Source organism: Grus americana, chromosome 24, assembly GCF_028858705.1.
Source record: "Grus americana isolate bGruAme1 chromosome 24, bGruAme1.mat, whole genome shotgun sequence".
NCBI lineage: Eukaryota > Metazoa > Chordata > Aves > Gruiformes > Gruidae > Grus > Grus americana.
In genome coordinates this window covers 3,691,337-3,707,381 of record NC_072875.1, presented here as the reverse complement: position 1 = coordinate 3,707,381, position 16,045 = coordinate 3,691,337, and the positions used below count along the sequence as shown (strand labels likewise).

The 16,045-nt window shown below is 55.2% G+C and overlaps 1 protein-coding gene and 2 long non-coding RNA genes across 5 annotated transcripts in view; 2 read left to right on the top strand and 1 right to left on the bottom strand.

Annotated features, from left to right (window-relative positions):
• The window catches only part of LOC129196102 (uncharacterized), a 110,878-nt gene extending 104,186 nt beyond the window's left edge, over positions 1-6,692 (top strand). The window contains exon 3 of the long non-coding RNA XR_008574056.1: positions 6,362-6,692. This is a non-coding gene — a long non-coding RNA (uncharacterized LOC129196102). The remainder of the gene's footprint in view (positions 1-6,361) is intronic.
• The window catches only part of SORL1 (sortilin related receptor 1), a 49,825-nt gene that overhangs the window by 23,826 nt on the left and 9,954 nt on the right, over positions 1-16,045 (bottom strand). For all 3 annotated transcript variants that reach the window (XR_008574054.1, XM_054803003.1, XM_054803004.1), the window contains exons 2-18: positions 15,198-15,314; positions 14,762-14,887; positions 14,083-14,244; positions 12,619-12,686; positions 12,098-12,278; positions 9,999-10,100; positions 8,801-8,970; positions 8,451-8,643; positions 8,136-8,253; positions 7,521-7,594; positions 5,692-5,780; positions 5,407-5,585; positions 3,826-4,012; positions 2,606-2,734; positions 2,269-2,354; positions 370-542; positions 41-172 (exon numbers count right to left, since the gene is read on the bottom strand). Coding sequence is in view for 2 of the 3 variants with exons in the window: in XM_054803003.1 (XP_054658978.1) it covers positions 41-172; positions 370-542; positions 2,269-2,354; positions 2,606-2,734; positions 3,826-4,012; positions 5,407-5,585; positions 5,692-5,780; positions 7,521-7,594; positions 8,136-8,253; positions 8,451-8,643; positions 8,801-8,970; positions 9,999-10,100; positions 12,098-12,278; positions 12,619-12,686; positions 14,083-14,244; positions 14,762-14,887; positions 15,198-15,314 (2,286 nt within the window). In the remaining variant the exon portion in view is untranslated. The remainder of the gene's footprint in view (positions 1-40; positions 173-369; positions 543-2,268; positions 2,355-2,605; positions 2,735-3,825; positions 4,013-5,406; positions 5,586-5,691; positions 5,781-7,520; positions 7,595-8,135; positions 8,254-8,450; positions 8,644-8,800; positions 8,971-9,998; positions 10,101-12,097; positions 12,279-12,618; positions 12,687-14,082; positions 14,245-14,761; positions 14,888-15,197; positions 15,315-16,045) is intronic.
• LOC129196101 (uncharacterized) lies at positions 12,576-15,238 on the top strand. Its single transcript, XR_008574055.1, has 4 exons — positions 12,576-12,700; positions 13,307-13,826; positions 14,094-14,297; positions 15,105-15,238. It is a non-coding gene; the product is annotated as an uncharacterized LOC129196101 (long non-coding RNA).

Below are 16,045 nucleotides of genomic sequence, written 5' to 3'. Positions count from 1 at the left end.
TACAATCACCTCTTTGTAACATGAGTGGGCATAGCTGTACCTCAATTTTGGGAATCCCGGCATTCACCCAGTACAGCAACCGACTGAGAGGTTCAAAGGCCAAAGCTTCCACTGTTTCCAGCCCGGTGCTTATGATTATTTCTTGCCCGGAGCTGCCGTTGAGACAAAGACGCTGTGGGAGGGGGGGTAAAAAAAAAAATCAGAATAAAAGATGAGGAACTTCCGCAACCTCAAGGTTAGCGTGGTCGGGCGTGCAGGGCAAGCTGTAACAGACAGCTCAGGGTAAACGTTTGCATTTGAGGGTGTGTATGCAACACCTGCCCTCGGTGCAAGGAGGCGACAACAGGGGCGGCCGGCACCGCGGCTCACCTGTATGATGTCAAGAGTGACATCGGCCCAGTACAAGCAGTTGTGGTCGTAGTCGAAGTCCAGGGCGACGGCGCCTCGCAGCCCGGCCAGGGGCAGCTCCTCGCTGACGCCGGAGGCGAGGTCATAGCGGTGGATGGAGTAGCGGGTGGCGTAGAGAATGAACTCGTTCTCCTCTGCAAGAACAGGGAGCGCCTTGTTTAGACGCCTCCGGCTGGTTTAGGCTACTCAAGGGGCAAGAAGAAAATACCAGCTATTTTCTGCCTTACCCCTGACTTGCGCGTTTTAGCACCTCAGCCTCAGGGAGGCAAAGGCCCTTTATCTCAGTGGGATTAGGTTAACGAGAACGTGCTAATAGCCTTATGCGGGTCCCGCGCGCACCCGTGCTGGGAACACACTGCAGTCCTTGTTTGCTCCGGGGGCTGAAGGAGGGGTTAAGGACGACAAAATCTGTCGTGACCCCTTCCTTCCCACGTTAGCGTGCCGCCAATTAGAAACAAAACACTGATCTCCTGTTCCTCGAACATCTCGGTTTTAAGAAAAAAAAAAAGGTGGGAGTGATGTAAATCTGCGAGTCCTAGGGGACACCAGCACCACGGTAAATATCCCAGAGTGGGTTTTGTTTCTAAATTGCGCCAAATCCAGCGTAATGGGATCCTAGTCCGGGACAAAGTCTCCCGGGCATTAGCACACTACCGGTAAAGTCCAATAATGCTATTAATGAGTAAAGCTAATGTCAGTAAGTAACTCTGGCTGTGCATCCCTAATGAGATTATATGGAGATACGAAACAGATACTGTACATGAAAGTGTTACCATGGTGCGAGCCAACACGTATCTGAAGACGATCAGCAAATACTCTGGGAACACGGCACTTCAAAGCCCAGCCCGGTGGGGACTGCAGGTTTATTTTTCAATCAGCAGGGCCCTTCTCAGCATGACTAACACATCTCGCCAAATAGCTCAGGAGGGCTCGGAGGGGTGAATAACATGTCGGGCTCTGAACGAGGAGGAAAACTAAGCACAGCATTGGTATGAATCCCAGCAGAGGGAACGCTTCCCCAGGCACCCGCCGGGCCGTTTTACACTTGGAATATCTTTTGCACCCTGAAAAACCTTAGGGAAACCTCACGCTGGTGGGGCTGCTGCTCTGCAGCCCCGAGGCTCCGCTCAGCCACGGCCCCGGGGCTCGCCCTGCCCGGCTCCACCGCCCCGTCCCTTACAGGAGCCTCTTCCCTGGCTCGGGCTCGTTCTCAAGCTGCTGCGGCAGCATGCTGATCACGCAGCTCGTGACGGCAGATTAAATTAAAGCTGTAATGAGCAGAATGCAAATAACTTTGGCAGCACAGGAGCACAAGACTGTTTCAGTGCCTCGTAACATTTGAGAGGGGAAAATAAGGATGGAGGCGAAGTCTGGCCGGCACGGGCGTGAGGAGTAAAGGGGAGCTTCTGCCCCAGTCTGGTCCCAAATACCCATCGTTCAACTGCACTCGGTGGCCTGTCTCAGAGTGGTACCTTCCCAAGGGTCTCCCCAGGATGGGGGTGCCTTTGCTCTAACTCCTGTCTTTCTGGGTGGGTTCCAGCCAGCTACAGCGAGGACACGACTGGGATAAGAGGGTTCCTGCCCGCAGCCTGCTCGGAGGGCTTCAGCCTCCTGGGACTTCAGGAGCAGAGAGGGCTCTGCGCCGCCGGCTGAAGCTGCTCCTGAGCAGGTCCCTCAGAAGCTCTCCGGGCTCTGGACAGGACAGGAGATGATGGATCTGTAACCCACCGAAACATTTCAGCTCCTGTGTCATAGGTTTTGTCCGAGAGCCCTCCGGGAATTGTGCGTGGTCCCTCAGGCACCGGCCAAAGGTTTTACGAATGCAGCCCCTGTCCCCGAAGCAAACCTGTACGTACTCACCAGCTAGCGGGCACGGTACCAGCTCCCCTTCGAGCCGCGACTCGATGTCTCCACCTGTACAAGTGTCTCCAGAGATCTTTCGGTAGCTGCAACATATACAGCCAGGCAGTTTATTTCATGGAAACTTTTAACGCACCATGGTGTGCAGCTAGAATAAGCGGCGGTACTTAGTTACAAATTAGGTGTTGCGATGTATGTCCAAACATGTAATTCATTTACTGCCACTCATGGGGTGTTTGTGTGTGGGTTTTGTGGTTGTTGGGGTTTTTTTTAATCACCAGTAGCATAAATCCCGGTATTTGGAAGATCAGGTTCCCCTCCCGTGTACAACACATACCCTCGAGTCTTCTTGTAAGTCGAGCCAACAGGGCAAGGGACTGGCGGGTCGTACGGTTTCCCGGCAAATTCAGGGTCGGGGATGCAAACTTCTAACGATAAGTCGTCACTCAGTTTAAAGCCAAAATCACTGTAAGGAGAAGAAAGATGTAAGGAAGGATGAGGGAGAAGGAAAAAAATGCAGCTATGCTATACTATTACTCTGCTCTGTTTTTGCATCGAAGTTTTGAGAACCCAAAGTATCTCAGAAGTCCACTCATTTATTATCAGTATTTAGCTGCATAATAATATCTTACAGCCAGACAGTTTCTGTCTCCAGGACGTTTCAAGAACATTTTGTAAATAAGCTTGCCGGTGGCCGAACGGACTAGGGTAGGTGAGGCAGCAAGGCATAGCTGAGTCAGTGTGCCCTGAAAATCTGGCTGCGAGCCCCTGTTCTCCTGCTCGCTGGCTGAGGTCACTGGTCTGTCTCCTGGCTTTTCCTGTTGGTAAAATGGGAGTGACAGCGCAGCTGTTCTTTGGAAAACGCCGTGGAAGAGGTTATGTCAATGTGATTTTGCAAGGAGTCCAGGGCTGCAATTCTGAGCAGGAATCAGACGCCACGAGCCCTATTCCGTCTGCTCGTGACGAGCCAGACCCCTTTCCAGTCTCTGTCTCTGCGTCGGACAGGCAGGTCTGAACCCCTGTCCTTAACCGCGTGTACCGGGCACTCGAGCGGTCTGGCCGTGTGCTCTGCTGAAAGTCCAGTCCCTGAAAAGCAGTTCACTTCCTAACCCCAAACTTTTGCATCTGATTGTCCGAGTGGTTCCTATTCCTGGCTGCTGTGTAGTGTCAGTAATGTGCAAATTTCAGATAAAGTGATATAGCAGGGCCAGTTGCATTCCCGCGGCTAAAGGGTCGCTAAACGTTTTAGCGGAGGATCTCTATATGTGATGGGAAATTGTCTGCCATCATTTGAAAGAAGGTGATGGATTAACAATACTTTTCTCTTCTATAGAACCCTTCAGAGGCTCCCGAAAGGCTCTAAAGACCTTAACTAAGTCTCATGCCCCGTTATTAATGAAAGGATGTTTTCAGTCCATTTAGTTTCCTCTTTGCTATAAAATGAAGCAGCCATACACAGAGCTAAGTAAATTGGATGTTTGTTCACTTTGAGCGATTGGTCACAGATATTTATCTCAGACTTACAATCCAGACTAAAAGAAATTAATTGGTATTTACCATTCAAAGTCTTCCCTTGTACAAGAGCAGTTGGAGACCATGACAGGCCTGTCAAAATCTTCCCCATTGAAACAGGTCGCATGAGGAGTCCTCCTTTTGAAAACGGTTTTATGTCCCAGTAAGCATTCATTGCCTCGCTCGTCGGAGGGTGACCACAGTTTGTAGTCGTTCTCCGTGCAAGGGACCCCTACGAGAAGCAACGAGGTTGGGGTAAAGAAAGGCGCAGTCCTTGTGGCACCCCAGACCAAGAGAGCCGCAGATGTCCCTCGGTCACTGCTGTCGACGTGTGCCCAGCGAGGACGTGCAAAGCGCGGTACCGCGTCCTGCGCCAGCACCGCGCTGCGCCAGGGGGACGCAGAGAGCCTGGGAGGTGCAAAAGGCCTCCCAGAGGGGAACCCCAGCGCCAAGCGGCCAGCTCAGGCCCCGAGGAGGCTGCGTGAACCCCAGCTTCTGGCCACGGCTAGTGGCATCATGGCATCGAGACCCAGGATGCTCGGAGCGAGGGGGCAGGCACGCTGGGACCCGGCCACGCACCACGATAACGCCCATTGCCCCTTCCCTCTCCCTGCCCTCCTCAGGCACGAAACGAACGGTTTCCCCCTGATTGCAAGGCGCTAGCCCTGGCCCAGAAGAAAAGGCAGAGCAGAAAGCGTTTCGGCTCAGAGCGCGCAGCGGCACTCGGTGACAGGAGGCAACAAGCAGCTCTGTCGCGGTGACGGTGAATTTGCAATGCCTCATTTAAATGAAGTCGTTCTGGTTACCAAACAGATCTGTTTCTAACAAAACGTCAAGGGAATTGGTTATAAATTTTAGTCAACAAATTCCTCTGCTGGGTTTAACTGCTCTTTGATTAAAATGCTGCCTCACAATCAAAGCTGAAATGGGTTATAAAACATTCATAGGCACAAGCCTTCAGAAGGGTTGGGTTTTTTTTTTTTCCCCTTTCCTTTTCAACAAATCCCTCGGTGAGGAGGGAGGGGGTACGGTGAGAGCCCAGGGGATGCGAGTGCCTTCAGCAGCCGTGTCCCCACGGACACGAGACGCGAGGGACAGGGCACCCAAACGCAGGTGGTGGTACCGCAGCAGAGTGCAGTCCCTGCAGGAGATGCCCTCTCTGCCCTGGCTCCTGCGGGACGGCCGGGACAGCGGGCTCTGCTGCTAACAGGACCCGAGGGCTTCTTTCTGGGGTCTCTTTTGGAAGACAGGACAGAGGGCAAGAGCAACAAAGGTTTTCTCTGTGCCCGATTCATATTTAGGTGCCCAACTTCCCGTGCTCGGCAGCGGCAGTCTATGAGTCTTAGATGACCAGTTTGGTGGGTAGCCTGAGGTCTCTAGGTTGACTGGGGCTTTCAGAAACCTCTCGCATGCCCCCTCCTCGTTCTCAGACCCCCAGAGATGGTATGGCAAGAAGTGACTTGCGCCCAGAGGGGTGCTTGGGGCAAGCTGTGCGGCGCGGGGACCGGCTGGTTTCGGGTGAGCGTTTATGAGCGTGCGTAAGCTGCAAAGCTGCAGGATGGAGCAGGACGGCTCTCCCACCGGCACAGCCAGCCTCACTGACAGCTCTGTCACCCGTCCCCTTACCCAGCACGTCTGTGGTGTTGATCTGCAGTATCAGCCAGCTGTGGCCATTCTCTTTGTACGAGCCGAAGATAGTGAATATGGTGCTTTTCTCCCCGGGCTCGGTAAGCAGGCCGTACACAAACACCGGCTTCTCCGAGAAAGTGAACGTTTTCCACGTTTCCCCTTCGTTCGTGCTGTACCTGCAGAAAGAGGATGGGGAGAGCTGCCAGGGGCACGTCCTGCCCATCGCAGGGCGCTCTGCCCGGCCCCAACCTGAGCACCCAATACCCCCGCCCTGCCGCTTACTTCAGCTGGTCGGTCTCGGTGCCTTGCGCGATGGCCACAAGAATGCCACCGTGGTCGCCCCAGGTGTAATAGTGGGGTCCAGACAGCGCCTGCAAGAGGAACAGTGCTGAGGGGTGCATCGGAGCCGTGCTGAATTAAGGGAAAAGCGTGCCTGGAAAGCACGCTTCGTCAGAAACGCTGCCTGACCCGAGCTAACGTTCCGGGTCGGCTGGGCTGAGACAAGTCTCTGGGGGCATCACAGATGTAAGTGTTTATGGGCCAACATCTGCAGTCAAGAGCAGCCAGCCCAATTTCCCTGAATGTATGGCTGCGTTTAAGAGCAGCGCTGCGCCCCGGACTCTGCTCCTCCCGTGCCGTGCGCAGGGAAAGAATTCACAAACTGCCATTACGTGAAGCTGGAGTCAATCGCTCCCCCTTTCAGTCTGCAGCTCTTTGTTACGTCGGTGGGGCTTTCCCAGGGCTCGGCAGGGACTCCCCGCCTTCCTAGGACTGTAGATAAGTTTGGGGGTTTGGGCTGTAAGGTTTCTTGAACGCTCAAAGAGAAGCGAGGCCGTGGCGTGCAAAAACAAGCCCCGGAGCCAGTTCATACCTCCAAACTTGTATTTCACGCTCGTGTCCAGCTCTATCTAGTGACCGCTAACACAAAAATCACCTTTGCTTTCCTACCCAGGGAGCCCAGCGCAGCCCAGGATGAAAACAGAGAGCATGTACATGCCCGACTCTGCTTTCGGTACGCGCTAACGCACTCGGGGACGTTCCTGCACGGGGTGCTGAACGTATTGTTTCCTTTCTGCGCTGTGAGACCGTACCAGTGATCTGGAGAGCAATGAGCCTCCCAGCCTGCTGCTTGCCAAAACCGAGAGGGAGGACTCGTGTGTTACCACTCCTCAGCTGAGGAACTGCAGGGCTGGGTCGTTCCGCGCCTCTGCTCGCCATACAAAAGCCCTGAGTAAGTCAGGAGCTCGGTGTTGTTAACTGCGGGTCAACGCTTCCTCGGCATGTTTTAATTGCATTTCAACGCAAACCTGCCTGCGAGCCAGGGGAGGTTGCACCTGGAAGCCTCGGCTTTCGGATACCCTTTCCCGGCTGTGAGCGCTCCTGTCTTGCCACAAGGCTCCCGCAGGGACAAACAGCATGTCCCCACGGCCGCTCCCCAGCTGAATTTCGGAGGCGCCCGCCCTCAGCCACGGCCGGCTTTGGCAGCAGCCAGACCCCACCGCCGCTGCAGCTGCCCAGACATTAACCCAGACCGCGCAGCACTTACGGGAGGAAAAGGAGGCCGTTTAAATCACGGGATTAAATAGCTTGCAGATGTTGAAATAACCGTAACACACTGGCTGCAGAATGCACAGGCGGACCACAAATACTGCCGCAGACCAGAACACCCACTTAGCAAACAGCAGCAAGCTTCCCATAAACCGAGGGCAACATCCCATTTTTCTGGAAGATGCCAGAGCCTCTCCAGACACTCTGACACACAAAGTCCAGGCTGTCAGTCCCGTCTAAAAGGAGCCAGATGCCCCGTGCCAGGGGCAAGTCCTGCCAGTTGGAAAAAAGCAGCAGAGGAGGGAGCTTTCCTGCGTTTGAACCCACCACCTTCAACAAAGACGTTCACCACCGTGGCAACCCACGCCTGGTCCTTCATCTGAAAACCTTTTTGCCTTGGTCTCAAAGGACATTCAGCACCTTCCAGCTACAGCTCTTGGATGCGTACGCAGAGGTCGCCTTTAATGCCCGAGAGCTGCTCGTCACTTATCTACGTTGCTGCCAACGTCCTATCTGCTCCACCGCTGCCTCGGCTGAGCTGGCAAGCAAAAGAGCGGCCTTACCTCTCTCCACCTTGCTCCGGCACTGCTCGAGACGTAGACGTTGGTTTTCCTTGCCATGTTCTTGCCAACGGAGCCTAGGAGAATGACAGAAATCGTTCTTCTTGAGAAATGCAAAGCGATTGCTTAAAATGAAGCCAGACACCTCTAAACTATTTTTATCTGTGAGCAAAATGACAACGATTGAGGAGCTGATTTTTCACACTATAAACTACTCTCTTCAAAAGCAAATATTTTAGAGACTATTACAAGTTTTAAAAGCAGCTGGGGAAAAACCCATGGCTATAAACACGATCAAACAAAACACGTAAGTGTTTTCTTCAGTACAAGAGCAAGACAGACAGTAATTTCTGTGTACTCGAGAAACCCTTCGCATGGATAGCGGCAGGAAAAAGGACCAGAATAAAGCAGGCAAGGTTTCTCATGTGTCTGTGCTGCAGTAAAATGTACGTGCTGTAATTACCGCGTGGGGACTGCAGCAGAGAAAGGGACAGCAAAACGTGCAATTCAATTGCGTTTTTGTAACCTGGATATACAAACTAGATGCTGCCAAGTTCTTCGCGTCCCGACCGCAACGCGCCCCAAGCCCCCACGCGGCTGCGGGAAGGAAAGCGGTACCGGTGGCGATGATCAGTCCCGGCGCCGACTCCTTGGAGAGAATGGGCATCCTACGCAGCTGGAAATTAAGCAGCTGGCTCAGGCGCTGGGCCAGGTGGAGAGAGCAGCCCTGGGAAAACTGGAGAAGCAAAACACAGCGGCATTAACCCTCTGTCCTGTGTTTGCCCGTGCCCTCGCCCCACCTAGTCCATCCCTTGCCGCTTAGAAAGGCGAGGAAGGCGGGATTCCTCGCAACAGGATTCCCATTTCAGCTTCTTTTGCGTTGGGGGGCTTCTCCCACAGTCGCCCCCCCTGCCCGTTCCCGCCCTGCGCTACCTCGCAGTCGATCTGCTCCCCGTAGCGCGTCTGCGCCGGGGGCTGCAGCAGCTCCCAGGTGCCCCCCTTGTCAAAGGTGATGACGGAGCGCATGTTCTCCTCGCTGAAGGAGCCGTTGATCAGGGTGGCGATGTAGACGCCCCGCACGCCTTCGACGCGATGGAAGTCCGCAAAGGGCTCGTTGGCAAAATACCTGCGAGGAAATGCAAAGGTGGGCTCCGGGACGGGGGAGCCGGGGGGCCTTCAAGCCTGGGGGTCGGGGCAGTGCTTTGATCAAACGCAGCAAAAGCTACTAATACTTTGACCGACATTCTCATTTTCCGCAGCCGATTAGGCGCGTCCCACGTTACCTGACCAAGGTGTCACTTCCAGCTCCTCCCGGGCTGTAGTAGAGCACGTTTTCTAACGACAGGGAGAACTTCAGGCCTTCCGCCTCCGAGATGTAGAGGTTGGTACGGTTGTTATCGTGGCTGACACACACAAACACCTGGTCCTCTGAGGCATCAGCAACGTAATATTCCTTTGGGATGTAAATGACAGACATGCAGACTTCATACGCGTGGTTTACGTACAGGTCGGTTTAGCGTTTCCTCCTAGCTGGCTGAAAGTTATTCTTCCCTCCACCCGTTTGTATCTGTTCCACTTGGCAAGTAAGTAGCTTCACTTTGCTTTGTCTTTATTTTTTCTTTCTTTTCTTTTTTTTCTGTATTTTTTCTTTATTTTTTCTTTCTTTTCTTTTTTTCTGTATTTTTTTCTTTATTTTTTTCTTTCTTTTCTTTTTCTTTCTCCAGCGATCGCTATCCTCCACCCCCTGCCCCGCACAACCCACTGGCAAAGGAGCGGCGCTGGGTGCCAAGCCCCCCTCGGTGCCAGATCTCCTTCTGCCTGGACCCCACCAAGGCCGGGGGCGTCTCGCAGCCCGGAGCGCGCCCCCACTGCTTTGCCAACCCCCCGGCGTACTTCTTGGGCTCTCCTTCGTCCCCACCAGCCTGGGGACGCCGCAGCACGTCCGGTTCCCGGATCACAGACTCTTTGCAAACCCTGGCTGTCCCCCTGGGCTTCCTCTGCCTGCGGATGCTCCAGGCGGTGCCGGTGGAGCCAGCGCGTGCTCGGTGACCTAACGCCCCACACCGTGGGAAGAGGTGTCCCCGACAGCAGAGCCCAAGCACGGGGCGCTGAGACCAGCCCCTCTCTGGGTATCGGGGCTTTGCTGCCAGCCTCCATCACCAGTGCTGGAGGAAGTCGGTGGCTGTTTCGTTCCAGGCACCTTCACGCCCAGGACGGTACCGGCCCTGCACAGCGCTCGGGGTACTCCGCTATTTTTCCAGAGGCGTGAATCGCTAGCATAAAGTACCATCGGGTAAACCACAAGATCATCCTAACGTGAGCTTTTGCTCAGCCAGCCTCCCCCGAGCAGGGTCATACGAGGTCCCTTCCCAGCTCCAGCTCCCGCAGTGTCTGGTAAAATGCAGAAAGCTGCTTTTGACATCTGAGGGTGTCCTTGGCAAAGGAGGCAGAGAGGAGGTCTTCTCAGAAATCACCACTTACCTTAATTGGATGCTTGGTTACGAACTGTGCCACGCGCATCGGCTTGCGGTTGAAGGAAACCCAGAGCTGGACCGAAGGCGGCTGCGAGCTGCCTTGCAAACGCTGTGGCAGAGCAGAGGGACGTGTTAGGAGTAGCTCTCGCCCCCAAAATCACCCTCATCTCCAGCAGCGGCTGAAAGGCAGACCGGGGCAAACCCACAAACCGCCTGGCTGGGACTTCACCCTCTCTGCGTGCGGGCAAAGCGTGGCAGCTGCCTGGGACGGGCTGTGGGGAGCAGCGCTCCCCGCTCCTGCTTTACGTCCACGTGGATGCTCAGCAAGGAGAGAAGCTGCCCTTTCTAGCCAGCTGGGGGGAGGTAAGAAGGCTGGTTTTAATTTCTCCTACTTCTGCAGAGCAGCCTGTCCTTTCCTTCTTATTTTTAACAATTTGCGCAAAATGAAAGGCACCAGCGAGAAGCCAGAAAAGTAAAAAGCTGGGGGCAACCTATTTCATAAGGGATGCCAATGGTAAGAACCTAAACCCAGATTTAGGCTCCAAAAATAAGCGGCCTGATTTTCCCAGGCTCCGTATCTCTAAGCAACCGTGCCTCCCACGGAGAGGAGCTGAAGTCGGAGTCCTTGGCACCTCTGCCACCCAGCCTGTCCACTCCCCAGCACCGCTCCTGCTGCGGCTGAGGGTTGATGCAAGCACCAGATCCCAGACCTGGGGATATCCTCTCTAAATCAGAGGTTTGTAGCCAGGCTGGCTTCTCTCCGAGCTTCTGTGTTTCCCACCAGTCTTTGCCTCAGCATGGAATATGGGCGATTTTAATGTCGTCTAGCATTAACACCGGTCGTTAGCGCTGCAGGAGAAAGCGGGACAGTGGCCCCTGTGACCCCTAAGCCCTCCAGAAGCAGAAACAACTCCAAAGAACCCCCAAATTGAGTTCATGCTTTGAAACATCCCGACTCCAACCAGCCCCGTGCTCCCCGGGCGCTGCCCCGGAGCCCAGTGGCTTCTCAGCGGAGACACAGACCATCCCCCACGCTTCACTCAACACCATCAGCGAGCCTAGATAAAATCTTCTGCAAACCGCAGCAGGCTTCAGATCAAGCGTAGCGCCAAGGGGACGGGCCCCAAGAGTTGCAGACTGTGCTACCTGTGAGAGAGACTTCTGAGAAACTGAAAGTGCTCTGCAAACACCGTCCCCTCCCAGCATCGGGCACCGCTGCGGCCGCCCGGGTGGCCAGAAGTGACACGCTCGCTGCTTACCGCCTAGGAAATGCTACCCCTAAATTACAGAAATTGCTCATTAAAACAGACTCGATGGCAGCAGCGGGGGAGGAAAGCAACGCTCGTGTCTTCTAAAAAGAAAACTGCTTCTTAACCTCTAGAAGGAATAGGACTCTACCTCTCCGCTGTCGTGTCTCTGATCCTCCGTAAAGGACTTGCCCTCAGAGACAGCACAGATGCTTTCTAGCTTTCTTTCAGGTTTGTCCAAAAGTGGCAAACAGCTTCAAAAAGTAGAGGGGGCCTGGGCTGCGGGGGGGGGACCAAAAGACTGCTTTTGCTCACCCGCATCCCCTCCTCTTAGGAAAGCAAACCGAAAATCCATCTCTCTTTCCAGGCTGGAGCACTTGGACCTAGTCCACGTTTGACGGTAATCCTCTCTGACAAGCAGCCTCCTAACCACCGAGCTGCTGAGCCGCATCCCCCCTTCCCCTGCCACCGTCCCCCCGCCTCCCGCCTTCCCAGGGTTTTTCCCAGGTCCCGGCACTTTGCAGCCTGACCTACTTCAGCGCAGCCTGCTGAAGGCAGGCGTACGGAAACACCGCCGCTCCGACAGCGCAGCATCCGTAGGCGTTGCTTTATCCACGGCGGCGCGAGGTCAAGCGGGGAGGGCAGCCGCAGGCAGAGACGCCTCTGCGACAAGCTAAATGCGACGGCCGAAGGCTGCGAGGTACGGCAGCGAGTAACGATGTCGCTATCAACCGCGCTGGCCGTGCTTTAGACGCGGGTCCCAGCTGAAAGCAGAGCTACTGCCTGCTCTGGCCGTGGTGGTACTGTACCAAAGCATGGACCGTCACCCGCGGCAGTGATTTGCTCGCCTGATACTTACCACAGACTTTGTCGCAAACATGTATTTGTCCCTGAGCTGGAAGTCTTCAACATCTTCCAGGATTATTTCTTTATTTTCTCGGGTTTGAAAGAAATCGGTGCTGCGAATGACAGTCGAAGCCCCAGAAGGCTCGTGCCGCTCGATGTACACTGTATTTGGCTTATCGTAGGGCTCAACTCCCCTGGAAAGAACACAAAGGGTGGTGGCGTTATCTCTGCGGTCACAGAGCAACGCAGAAGGCAGCGGGTACCGAGGAGCCCTATCGAGAGATGGGGTGGGTGTGCAAAAACCAGGGGAACGTGGAGCACTCCCAGGTGCCTGTGCAGGTGGCTTTCTCCTGTCACCCCCCCGTGCCACATCACCACGGTGCGGGGTCTCTGCTGGGCGAGGGGAGCAGGAATTCGTGGCCGGAGCGCACTCTGGTACCCGGGTCTTTGGTTTGCGCAGGGCAGCAAGAGAGGCAAGAGGTGAGGAGTGAGAGGAGACAGGAGCTGGGCATAACACACAGGCGCGACACATACCAAGAAAAAGACTTCACGTGTTCCTGAATCATTATCCAGGTCTGGCCGAAATCATCCGATTTCCAGAGCTGCAACGACAAAGGTGAGAGATGCCAGTGGGACTGGGCAACCAAACAGACCCAATCCTTTGAGAGACCCAACCTCAGGTAGCAAAGGCAGGATGGACATGCGTCCATCGCAAAACTGTGAACTACTTTGATAACTTGTCTTTAAGTGGCAGCTGACTGGAGCAACAGCAATCTTTCTAGCTGCAGGAGAATAACCCAACCAGGAAAAAAATGGTGCTTTGGTCTCCTACCAGAAGGATTTCCCACTGTCTGTTGATCCACCTGGCTTTACACTAACTCAGAAATCAAAAATAACTTGTTATAATGCCCTCGCGGAGTGCGATAGCAAGGGTAAACATCTGGGCAGAGCCGTCTCCCTCTCGGAGGCCATTACAAGCCCAAGGAGAGCAGCATGCTGTTGTTGCGGATCTGCGGGCATTAGTAAGGCAAAGGTCAAGAGGAGAGATAGTATCTTTCATTGAGCCAACAAAACCAGCAGCGATAAACACGCCAGCCCGCAGGCACATCGGCCCCTCTGTGGATCCCATCCCTCGAAGGGCCCGTGTCCCTGAAACCTGCCTGGTTTTTTTTCCAAGAGCCATAGCGGCACTCGAGCTGCAATTTTTGCTTCTGTTTTGCAGGTATGCACATACAGCCAGCCTGACTCCAGCCTCGACAGCCAGTCCAGCAGCCTGCCCAGGGAAGGTATCGCTCCTGGCCAGCTCCGTCCCCCCAGGAAGGCATGAGCGGTGCCCGGCACGCACCCTGCTACGACCGGACTCAACAGCACGGACTGTGCACGTACTCTGCTTGACCATCCCCATTCACATGTTGAGAGATGGTTGTTTCATCTCCAAGTTTTGCTTACGCTGCCTGTGTCTACCTGAAGGTGCTGTAATTATTTACAAACTTTAGCCAATAGCTCGGGGCGGGGGGGAAGAGTTTGTTTTCAAGAAGCAATTTGTTATGCAAGACCCACAGCTAAACCACACGCCTGCACGAAACGCTGCGGAGCTCAGTCCTGCCTCAGCTGCCAGCGCTCTGTGGCGAGTTACAGCCGCAACAGTCGGGGAGATGGATAGAGTCAGGAGCGGCACGGATGAAGGACCAGCATAAACGAAGGAAAAGGGAAAGGAAACATTTAAGGCGGCCATCCCGCAGGTACTAAATTCTCACCGCTCCACAGAGGTCAGAAACCAGAGTGACCTGTAGGGAAGGGGGTGTCCTGGCCAATTTGGGACAGCTCTGCATACAGTAATCCAAGATCAGGCAGCCTGGGTGGTCAAAGCACAACCCCACGCGGCGCTGGCACGAGGCAGGGTGACTCTTGGGCTGTGGGGCACGTAACGGGCCAGGGGAACGCCCCAGCAGGGTAGAGGCACGGTGCCGGCCCTCTTGGCTAAGCAGAAGCGCTCACCTGTTTTTTAGGATGAGATCTGTCAAAGCCTAAGAGGAGGTTGGGGTTCCTGCCGTGCAGGAGGAGGTCTGCTGCTCTGAAGGGAATCGAGAAGCCCTGAATGTTGTTGCAGAAGTCGGTGGTGGTCCAGAGGTACGGGACGAAGGCGTCCACGAAGATATACTGGGAAGAGAAGGAGCGACAAGGAAGAAGGAAAGCAGGCGGTCAGCCTCCAGGTCTGCGCAGAGCTCAGGCTAGCAGTAAGGCAGGCGCGCGTCCCAGGGGAGCCTTGGGAGGGCAAACGCCGGAGGAGAGGAATTTGCCTGCCCCAACTACCCCCTCTCCTGCCACAGCCCGATGCTCCTGAGCATCGCAGAGCCGTACAGGAGGTACTGCAGTGCGCCCAGCACGTCCCCCCTCCACCCCAGGGACCCCCGGGATGGCCCGAGGTGCAAAAATAGCCTTCAGTCCCCGTGTGCAGGAGGGGCCCATCCCTCCCCACTGCCGCAGCAGAAAGGCCCGTGTGAGCACTTCCCCTGTGCAAAGGCAGGTTTTCAGCGTGACCCACAGATGTGGGTCGGGGCGGCCGCACACCCAGTTCCCCTGGCCCGTGGGCCCTGCCGCGTTCACGCTGTTAGCGGCAACGGAGCAGCTCTGCCCCGCGTACGAGCCCCGCAGGGGCCGGCTGCCGTATCCTCACCCTCTTGTTGTCGGCCGGGCTGTGGTAGAACTGGGCGATGGCCACCTCGCTGCTGTTCCCCCCGCTGAAGCTGAACCTCTCTGAAATCTTCTTAAAACTCTTCCCATAGTCGTACGACACGTAAACCTGCAAAGGAGAAGTCCCAGCATGAGGAGCGCAAAGCTCTGGTTTCCCTTCTGATGGATTTGGTAAAAACTCAGAAAACTACAGGAGGAGAAGCCTCAGAGATTGCCCGAGCCAGCCTTCCAGGGCTCGAACCTGTGGGGCAACACAGACGATAGTAAATATTTTTTTTTTTGTGCCTCTGAACTCAAACTCGCGGGCCTTTCTTTCATCTCCCCAGCACAGGAGAGCTGCAGCTCAGCAGCCGCCGACACCTCGCTTGGCACAGAAGCCATGAAGGCGCCCCGGGACAGCGCCAGGTTGCATTACTTACGTCGCTGTTTTTGGGACCCAGCAAAGACAGGCTGTCTCTGGCCAAGGCCACGATCACGTTGCTCTTCTCTCCCGCCCAGTGAACGACCATCTGATTGTGGGAATCGTTGAGGCTGACCTGCAACGCCAAGAAAAAGGGCACCCTGAGCCACAAGCCTTGCCCGCAGGGACAGTCGGAGAGCAACACCCGCTCGTACCAGCCCCCCTGGGAAATACACAGACTTTGGGGACGCTCAGTCAAACCAGGGGCAGAAGTGGAACAGTCCAAAAGGCAGAGGGGCACCGTGTGTCCGGCTCTTCAGACCCCGGAGGGGCCGGGATGTATGCTCCTGGGCATGCTTGGGGCGAGCTCAGCTCCAGCCCAGAGTGCTAAAATGCAACGGGATCGTCCACGGCTGTCAGGTGTGCGCTAAGGGCTTCATCCTTCCACCACCGCTTTCCGAGGTTGCTGTGCCTTCATCCCGCTCCCACCTCTCCCTGCAGTCTCGTTGAAAGCCCCCCCCCCATTTAAAGCACAACCGAGCAAACCAGCGGCTGCTCGTCATGACGGGGGTTGGAAACCTCTGCCGATGCGACGGGGATTACGCAGACGGTGCCACCAAGCCAGGGCTGCCGTCACTTATACCGAGGCCACCACAGCGAGGTGTTCAAGCGCTTGCTGCAAGCCACCAAGCAGTTAAAGCGAAGGCTTCCCTGGGGGAGACGTTCGAGCATGACCCCACGTAAAGCAGCAGCTCTCACGAACGCGCTGGCAAAATGCGTGTGCCTAAAGGGGTTAGTTTGCCCTTTATTCTTCCTCAGAGAAATAAGATTCGGGGGACAATGAGAATGAAAGCTAAAACCGAGGAC